This window comes from Trachurus japonicus, chromosome 24 (genome assembly GCF_045865225.1).
Source record: "Trachurus japonicus isolate A0001 chromosome 24, Traja_1.0".
NCBI lineage: Eukaryota > Metazoa > Chordata > Actinopteri > Carangiformes > Carangidae > Trachurus > Trachurus japonicus.
The window spans coordinates 17,241,920-17,251,936 of record NC_140930.1 but is presented as its reverse complement, the minus strand read 5'-3'; the positions used below and the strand labels follow the sequence as shown (position 1 = coordinate 17,251,936).

General features: G+C 40.7%; 1 protein-coding gene across 1 annotated transcript; it reads left to right on the top strand.

The window, feature by feature from the left end:
• Window positions 1-310: 310 nt before the first annotated feature.
• LOC146961778 (angiopoietin-related protein 7) lies at window positions 311-9,492 on the top strand. The gene is made up of 9 exons (XM_085771518.1): window positions 311-2,447; window positions 2,930-3,176; window positions 4,023-4,238; window positions 5,728-5,847; window positions 5,944-6,058; window positions 6,162-6,296; window positions 7,492-7,708; window positions 8,266-8,461; window positions 8,536-9,492. The coding sequence occupies exons 2-9, from the start codon at window positions 3,021-3,023 to the stop codon at window positions 8,680-8,682; spliced, it is 1,302 nt and encodes a 433-aa protein (XP_085627644.1). The 5' UTR covers window positions 311-2,447; window positions 2,930-3,020; the 3' UTR covers window positions 8,683-9,492.
• The last annotated feature ends 525 nt before the right edge of the window (window positions 9,493-10,017 follow it).

Below are 10,017 nucleotides of genomic sequence, written 5' to 3'. Positions count from 1 at the left end.
CATCCTGTCGAGCTGTCACATCACTGAGCCTCAGCTTTCAGCTTGATGTCAGCGTGTCGCAAATAGCCACTTTGAATCATGACAAATGTTTTCCTACTTTTTTTGTGTGTGTATGATGAATAATTCAACATGGCGAATCGATTTAAATGCATGAAATGTACCTGTGAACAGCGTTACTGCTTTGGCTTTAATGTGAAGTTATCTCTGTTTCCCAAGTTGTAAATTAAGTCAAAAATGTAAATTAATTTTGCAGCAGACGGTTTGAATAAAGTCCATAATTTAAGAAATAATAAACTTCACCTTTCCACTGTCCTTAAAGGAACTATTTGCAAGTTTTGTTACATAGCCAACATCAAGGTTAGACGTTTTCTGAACTTTTCTAAGTAATAGACAAGTGATGACCAAGTGATTAGTTTCTGTTCCCTGCAGTACATTTTAGCCTCAGATAAATGTGATAAAGTCTTTAAAAGAAATTGCCTCAAGAAATAAAGGCAAATTGAAATTGTGGTCATCCTGTATAGTTGCCAGTTCAGGCTGTAGAATTGATGTAACTATTGTATATTTGGCTGGTTGGTGGAGGCATACAACCATTAGGAATGAGGTTGTATCTAGTCTATAAAATGTGTTTCATTGTGGTTTCCAATGATAATTACAGTAAGACTGTAAAACAAATCCATCAGCAACTATTGATCCTCAAGCAGATGTCGTTGTGTCTGAGTCTGACTATGTTGATTCCAATTGAGCAAACAGCAGTTTATCAAACTCAAAATGCTGTGTGTCTAAAATATTGTTGGCTACCTTGAAAAAATCAATGTGTACTAATTCTTTATCATGGGTGTGTAATTTTTTGGTCATTTTTGAAAATTATGATTAAAAATGGCCAGGACGATCAGATGGAATTAAACTATTTGTCCCTGTGCCCAGATTACATTTCCTGGTTTTAGCTGAGCTGCAGGTTTTCTGTCATTTTCCCAATTAGCTTGTTTCCATACAGCTCCACCAGTTTTATTGGCATTCTAATGTTTAATTTTGTCCCCAATTTCTTACTTGATTTTGTCGGGGTTTTGAACCCTTACCCTAACTTTCTCAGTAAAGCACTTTGTAGGCTACAGTTGTTTGATAAGTGCTCTATAAATAAAGTTTATCATTTTTATTACTACAAACCACCAGGCTTTGCAGACCTCTGTGATGTCTGCATTGTGTGTCTGCTCCATCAGTGAGGAAGCTCCTTATCACCACAGTCAAGACCAGCAGGTCTGAGTTGTAACATGGTGCCACCATGTGGCTCTACATGTAGGGTTTCTGTTGTATCATTATCCTGGATCAGCACCATAGAAAAACATTTAATGAAGGATATTTTACATCCCTGAGACCTAATATGCACACCTTTATTTGCAATAGTTAAACACTGCACTATCATTTTGTAATGTGCTGAATCCTGACTATAACAGCTGAACTCTTTGAAAAGTGCATGATCGCTCTGTTTTCCACTCCCAGGCCCGTTTAAATACAAATTAAACTGACAGAGATGCCTCAGGCAGTACCATAAATCTATATAGCTACAGCCCCAATACAATGTTGAATTTTTAAAAGCTACGTTATAATGGCACCCAAAGACACATAAGAACAGGGCCATCAGCAGCAGCTTAATGTCTTAATAAAAACTGTGACAGTGAATGTTTAAGAGCCATAGTCAACGGTATAAAGATGGAAAGAGCGGCTTGGCTACTGTAATAGGATCAGCACCCCTCATACTCCCACTCACATCAGCCTTCATTACCACTGGCTTTGAGCAGGATTACTGTGCCTGGAGGTGATGCTTATGTGAAGATGTATGTGGGTGTTTTGTTGATGAATATAATATGCGCTTTACGTGAATGTGAATTGTGAATGTGAATGTGAATGTGAATTGACCCCATGCATCTTCATTGTTGTGACTTTTTAAAATATGACTTTTGTTGCAATTTATTTCTTCCCTATGCCTGTTATTAGTCTCCAATGCAACAATTTAATTAACAACAATAGTGAGTAAATTCCAAAATGTTTTATAAACATGAAACACAATTCAGCACATTATGGCTGCAGTATGTGATGTAATGAGTAAAGAAAGCCAAAACAGCACAATGAGTTAATAGTTGCATGAAGGAAAAAAAAAGACACTTTTTCTGACAGCATTTTCTCTTGCTATTTTTTTTATTAGTGCTTCTCTGTTTGTCTGCCTCTCAGTCACTGCGAATCCTCTTAGAGGTGGATTATGAGACTAAGATACAGAGAGAGCGAGATTTCGAGAGAGAGAGAGAGTGAGAGACGGTAGATGAGCATGAGTCTCACAGAGTGTGAGAGAAAGCAACTCAGGAGGAGTGACAGAGGAGGAGGAGAAGAAAATGGAGATAACCCCTCAGCCTGAAATGGGCCAGGGATGGGGTTGGAGATGCTCTGTAACCAGGGTGAGTACACCACCATTACCACAGGTGCTACAGGTGCACAGTAAAGTAAACATGTTTGTTCCTCCACAGGAAGTGAGAGAACACAGACATGTCTGTCCTGTTCTCTTTATTCATTGCCTTTTAGATTTATTGGGTTAGATATAGTAGGTTATAAAACAATGACGACTACCTAGTACCTAATCTAGATTTGTTGAAGCCAGAATCTCAGTTTGGCTAAGAGAGTAGGTGGCGTGTGTGAACATGTGTGTGTGTGTTTACTGAGCTACCTGAGGACAAACCAAAGTAATGTGATAGACCGAGGGGATCACCTCCCTCTTAATTAATCTCACTTTCCTACGTTCATGTCTCGTTACTGAGACAAAGGCGAAGAGATGTGACATGGAGAGAGAACATGCATTTCTTTGTATATAATTTCATGAATTAGACAATACTCTATTAAAGGGATGTAATAAATTAATTTGTTTGTGTTGCTAACCCTGCAGGGAGAGCCAGCAGAGCCTGATACACACTGGAGTCCCACCCCCTCTCTCACACACAAGGCAGGGAAAGACTAACCGGGACTAACCGGCAACAATGTCTCTCCTGTCCTTAACCAACCCCCCGGGCTGGAGCATGTGCTCTGCCCTCTGTATCCTCATCGTGTTGCTCCCAGAGACCAAAGCAGACGAGCTGAACGCTACCGCCCAGCGCAATGGTGGTGGGTCCCAGTGTGGGGAGTACACTAACCAGGTAATGATGATGTAAACACAGAAAGCACACAGATGAAGTTTATAACTGCTGCTTGCTTCTTTTACTGTGTTGACTCTGTGGAACAATATGTCAGCTTAGCAGAATTCATAATTATGTTTGATTTCCAACTTCACAACACTGAAAAAGTGGACTAGCTGTCAGACATTTAAACATGTGAGACAGAAGTGGAGGAAGACATGCTTTTATCCTAAAATAATGGAGATTTGTTTATTTCAAGTAAACATCTATATATGCTTTCCTTGATACATTATCAAATATGATACTAGATTGTTAGTACTGATGTAATATTGTGTAACTGTAGGAGCTAGTTAAGATGCAATGAGTTTAGTCCAGTGGTCTCCAAACTCTGGGATAGTCTTTGGGGTGTTGAGATGATGAATGTGGCAGATCAAAGCCATAAAAAAGATCTGACACAGAGATTGGTGTTCATATTTCATCTTTTAGTCTAATATTGAATTCTTTCATGTCCTTGAGCCTCAGTTACATAAATGGTTTAATGGTGCTGTAACTACTTGAACTGAAAATATTATAGTAGGCTATAGTACAAATATCTCAGAATCATATAAGTGTAAGTACAGTACTTCAGTACATGCAGTACATAACTTTCCATTACTGCAGAAGTAAATGACCATTAGAATAATGAATTTATTAATATGAGTCAAATCTGAAGCATTTATTGTATAATTATTGTCTTATTGTTTCTTTCCCTAAGGGCAGGATAATGGAGGGTAAATAATCAATATTTTGATTTGGAGTCTGTGGGAATCATCAGGCACACTCTTCCCTGTCTGAAAAGAAGCTGATTTAGTCTTGATCAAATCACAGATGTTGGAGAACGGGATGTGTCGCCTGGTGGCCACGCTGCCTCAGCTGGACGAGCAGAGATGTCCAGATATGTTTCGCTGCACCGACGAGGTCTCCTACTGGCTGCACGAGAACGAGGAGAGGAAACAGCAGATCATGGCTCTGAAGGAGACCATCTCTGAGCTGCAGGAGGAGCTGAGGAACCACCGCCACCGCATCAAAGTCCTCGAGCTGCAGGTGAGATTCCCATATCGACTTAGCAGACCTGGGTCAAGTATCAGTAACAATCCTTTCAGCTGCTTTGGACACTTGCTCTTGTCTCCCTGGAGCCTCAGTGGATGCTGTGTAAAAGTGACTTTTTCATAGACATATAACAGAACTCCTCATTTGGACAGTAAACTTTGTTTGCTCTTGTAAATCTGTTGTTGAATGAATGTTTGGTATTCGATATACCACTTTAGAGCCAGACTAGACAGCCTAGGGCTTTTTCAGACTTAAATGTTTGATCAAATAAGCCTTTGTTGTCTTTCACTTCACCAAGACTGTTCTGAACAGTCTGACCAGCTGTTTAATGTCAGTGTCTGCAGGTTAGAGCACGGACAAGACATTATTTCTTGCGTAGACTTCTGCACTGTAACGTTGAGCCTGGTCATCAAGCTGTCTTCACCCCCCCTCCCTAGCATGTCCTTGACCTTAGCCACTAACAGGATTAGCCTCCTACTCTTCCACGTGTTGCCTCATGCGTCTCAGGCAACGAGCCCACACAAACAAAGACTCTCAGCTGGAGCGGCCAGTGGCCACGGGTGGCTGGTCGAAACACCTCATGTGTTGTACATTAAAGAGGGCAGAGGAGAGGGCTACAGGGTGAGGGTACAGGTAATGGGAGTTAGTGTTATCCTCCGTATCCAGGCCAGGAATAGACCACATACAGAAGTGTCTTTAGGTTTTAAAACAGAGGACTTGTTGAACTTCTTTGGTTTGTCCTGGTTATTTTATTCTAATGTGTGCAGAGAGATAAAGTAGAAAAACTAGAGTATTCATTACTTTTAGTGGATTTTAATTAAGCAAGCCGCCTAAAGTGAGTGCCCTGCACTCTGGTGTTGCATGAGGACGGGTGAGGGAGCCACACGATTTGATGATTTACATTTTTTCTGTAGGTTTTTAGTAACATTTCAGCACACTAAATTTTTACATCATGTCAAAACAGAGTAAACAAGCAAAAAACATTGAAGTCACTATGGAAAACTTATGTTGAATGAGTCTTACCTTGTCAAAAATGTGACTAAAATGCTAAGATCAAAACTGACACTTTTTATAGGCTATATCACTAAAATTGATGATAGTTTGTGTGCTCTGTGACACACAATAAGTGGATGTTTCTGTTTGTGTCTTTGTGTGGAAAAGCGGTCATGCTGTTAAATGCAGAGCTGACCACGTGAATCTTTTTTATCTCTTTATTCTTACCATTGTTATTTATTCTGCTCTCTGCATTCTTTCATTATTGCACTTTATTGACAATTGCCTTTGTGTATTATGAGTTTTTATTTATATATACATGAGATTTATTTGTACATTCCTCTGTTCCATCATGCTAACTCTGCTACGTGTGTTAGGCTGTGTGTGACTGACTGTATGTGTATGGTCACGGTGGACTGTAGAAACTGAATTGCCCTTCGAGGAACAATAAAGTCTTCTGTATCTGTATCTGTATCTGTACAAATGTCAGAGTGAAGAGAGACACCATCTGAACGTCTCCTTGGAACAGCGTTTTCATGACTTGGAGCTGCACTATGCTGAAGCCACCACCCTGCTGCACCTTCAGGGCACTCTGATCCTGGACCTACAGGTGGACTAGGTTTCCTTGTGCCTAACGAACATGGTTTGAGCAATTTCCTAAATGTTAGTTGTCTTGATAGTGTGATGTGTTTATCTCCTTGTTTAGAACCAACTCCATAATCTGACACTTTTGGTGAACAAAGTAAAAAGAAGCCCTGGTTGTTTGATCAACATCGTCCGTCCCAACCCTCTCATGAGTGCACAAGAGGCTCTGAACCCAGGTACACACTTGTACACACTGATTCCTCCAGCAGAGGGAGCCAGACTCCCCTTGTTGATTTACTCACTTGTTTACACATCCTGTCTCTCATTTTCTTCCTCCAGAGCAGCATGTGAGGAACTGTCCCGTTGACTGTGCCTCCATCTACTACAATGGAGTGAGGAGATCAGGCCTCTACACTGTGGTACCATCACTGGCAGGCATGCCTGTGGAGGTTTACTGTGATATGGACACAGACGGTGAGCCACATATACACACACAACCCATGCATGACACATTACACATGGGTAGAAAATTGCCTCTAATGTAATGTATATATGACATACATGCAGGCCTAAAATAAATGGTATGCCTTGCCCATACAAATACATTGCCCATACAAAAAAATTAATTGGACTGCCTGTAGCTTTGATTATGACACGCATTTGCTGTGACATCATTTCGATAAGCTTCTGCAATGTCACAACATTTATTTCCATCCAGAGTTGCAATAATTTTTCAAAGATTCTCAATGGGGTTAAGGTCTGGACTGGAGGAAATGTGGTCACATTGAACCACATTTCTTCCTTGAAGATGATGGTTACCCACTATCCTTCCAGTTTTTAATAATGTGTTGGACAATTCTTAACCCAATTTAAGCAGTCTCAGCAATCTCCTTGGATGTTTTCTTTGCTTGATGCCAATAATTTGACCCTTCTGAAAGAGATTAACATCTTTTCCACCACCACAGGATGTGTCTTCCAACATGTTTGTTTAAGAAATGAGACTGCATCAGTTAGGGTTTAATGAGTTATTGCCAGCTGAAACATAATCATCTATGCAGCAATTATCTAATGGGAGGCTCTTACCTATTAGCTTAGTTAAATCCAAGTGGTGACTTTTTTGACCGGGCAGTGTACATGTATGTACTAATATACTTATGTATACCTGCTGACATGTGCTCTATAAATATATCCCCATCACAAAGTCTTTTAACATAATTATGCTCATATTATACAGTATACACTTAGATCTACAAGACTGCTTTCCCAGAATGAGAAAAAGACTACTGAAATGAATAAGAAAAACACTTGAAAACACTAATATGCATTTGATTAATGGAATATTAATCATAAAGTAACTGTACCCATTTTGTCTATGGGTATTTTCGATATCTTATAAATGTAGGCTATCTTAATAAAGGGGATGTATATGTGAAAGTAACACGTGATAGGTATATGTGGCATTATCACTCTCACAACAAGGACATAAATCTATATTATATTTCTGTATGGGTTTGACTGTAATTAAACTGAATCAGTCACTGTGCTGGCATGCACACACCGATTTTAGTGTCACTGAGCAACACTAATGTGACACTAATGTGTGGCTGACCTGCTGTCCTCGGTTAAACATGGCATACGCTTCTCTCCCTTGGCCTTCTCTTTGCCTCAGGTGGTGGCTGGACTGTGATCCAGCGGCGAGTTGACGGCTCTGTGAGCTTTGACCGCAGCTGGAGGGAATACAGGGACGGTTTCGGGGACCTGCACTCAGAGTTCTGGCTGGGAAATGACCACATACACGAGCTGAGCACCCAGGGAGACTACAGCCTCCGCATCAACCTGGAGGACTGGACCAATAAGCACAAACACGCCGTCTACCAGAGCTTCAGGTCAGTGTCATACCTTCATGTGAAAGCAGGTTAAAGGAATAGTTCACCCAAAATTCAAATTGCACTCATTATCTACTCACCCTTATGTGGACTAAGGGCTGGGAGAATTTTCAGAGTTATCCGTGGCTTCTCTGAGTTACAGGGGGTTTTGGTGTAGCAGTGCATGTCCATATAACGGTTGCAAATGGATACCACTTTTCTTCGTAACAAAAAGACACACCAAAAAACATCCAAATACCTCCATGCTGCTCGTATGTAACGTCCGTCTTGTATTGAAGCCCTGAAATGCGAAATTGTTCCGAAAGTCTATATTTCAAGCTTGTTTGTAGTGGAAGCTCCTCTTCCTGGTTCGTCCAATTTGGACGGCCAAGACCCCCTGTAACTCAGAGAAGCCACGGATAACTCTGAAACTTCTCCCAGCCCTTAGTCGACATGAGGGTGAGTAGATAATGAGTGCAATTTGAATTTTGGGTGAACTATCCCTTTAACAAACACAGGCACAACCACCTGTATGTCATGCATTATATTTTACTGTTCCTCTATATGTGTGTGTGCAGTGTAGACGATGAGGAGCATCAGTACCGTCTCCATGTGTCAGGCTTCAGTGGCACAGTGCAGGACTCATTCAGCTGGTACCACGACAAGCAGGGCTTCAGTACACCAGACAGTGGTAACATCTGTGCTGAGATCTCTCATGGCGGTTGGTGGTACAACCAGTGCTTCTATGCCAACCTTAATGGCGTCTACTACAGGGTAAGACACAGACTAACTGTGGCTTTAATTATTTAATTGAAGTCATGTGTCTTTACTTCTTCTCTATCTTGCAGGGAGGCCACTACACCCCTAAAGGCCGGGGGCCGCTGGGTCCCGACGGGATAGTTTGGCACTCCTGGAGAGACTCTGACTATTACTCTCTACGAAAAGTCAGCATGATGATCAGACCACGCAGCTTCAGGTCCCATTTGTCGCCCTGAGCTACCGTCACCCTGACAACGGTTGGGATGCGGGAACAAAACTTTTCTAAGATTGATGGCGGCGTCCATTGATGTTTTTATCGACAGAGCTCTTCAAGAGGGAAGTGAATGTCAGTTACGTCAATGACAGTTTTTTGTAGCGAGTGAACCTACAGACGATCCTGTGGACACGGCGTCTCTACAACTACTTTCAGATTGATTTTATGTGCAAATAAGGCTGGTACGATTGATGTTCCTCACAAGATATGGACTCATTTTCTGCTGCTTATCTTTTGGAAACACACACTTTAGATTTCTTTTTGGGACATGGACATTTTTCACTCAGTCATGGGAAGTGAGTTCTTCCTTATTTTGTACTTCTATTTTCTACCTTTAGTTTGATACTGGACACACTATTAGTAACTCTGCCAAAATAAAGAGGCAGGTTTTGTACGACTTGTTGACAGTGTGAAGGGGCGTACAGTATCAAACACTGAGAGGAGGCATGTACAACTCAATGGCAGAGCATGTGAGACTGTTTACTGGATGCTTTGCATACACTGTGTGCATGTGCTTTTTACGATACATCTATATTGTACGACTTTCCATTCCAGCCAACGATGACTTTATTAAAATGTTTAAATTTCTATTGAAATAATCTGTGTATTAACACTATTAATCATTTATAACAACACTGAATTGTATTAGACAAAAAGACCCCAACCCTTTGACTTGATAAGTGCTATTGTCTCACTGTGTATAGACTCAGAGAAGATGGAGGATTGTGTATACATACATCTGCTGTGCAATAAAGACTACATGTTTCATGTACTTGATGTCACAGACGAGACTATTTCACATAGACAGGATGCTTCAAGATCTAAAGATATTTCTGATTCAAGTATGAAACCATTATCAGACCAGCAGCATGAAATAATAGATAACTCTTATCAGCAACTATACACAAATGACTGTTTGACTGTTGCAAACGTGCAATGTTAGTTACTTACATTCAAATTACTTCACACCGGAGTTTTCACAGACCTTTTAGCACATTAACACATTTGTGTCAGTATAGCAGGCACATGTTGAGGTAACATCTGCAGGCCAACTGAAAAAGAGGCCACAGGTTGCACTTTAAACACTTTTACAACCTGAAATTAAAATTGCCAGTGTTTTACAAGAGTTTAGAGAGTGAATTAAGTTAAATTTTAAAGAAGTTGTGCACCTATCTCTGTTAAAGCCCCAGCCACATGCACAAAGAGGACATAAACTTGAAATGAGTAACAAATATCAGAATGCATGTACTGTCTGTTGTATAAGATCTCCTCGCGGCATACGCATCCAGCTGCACCT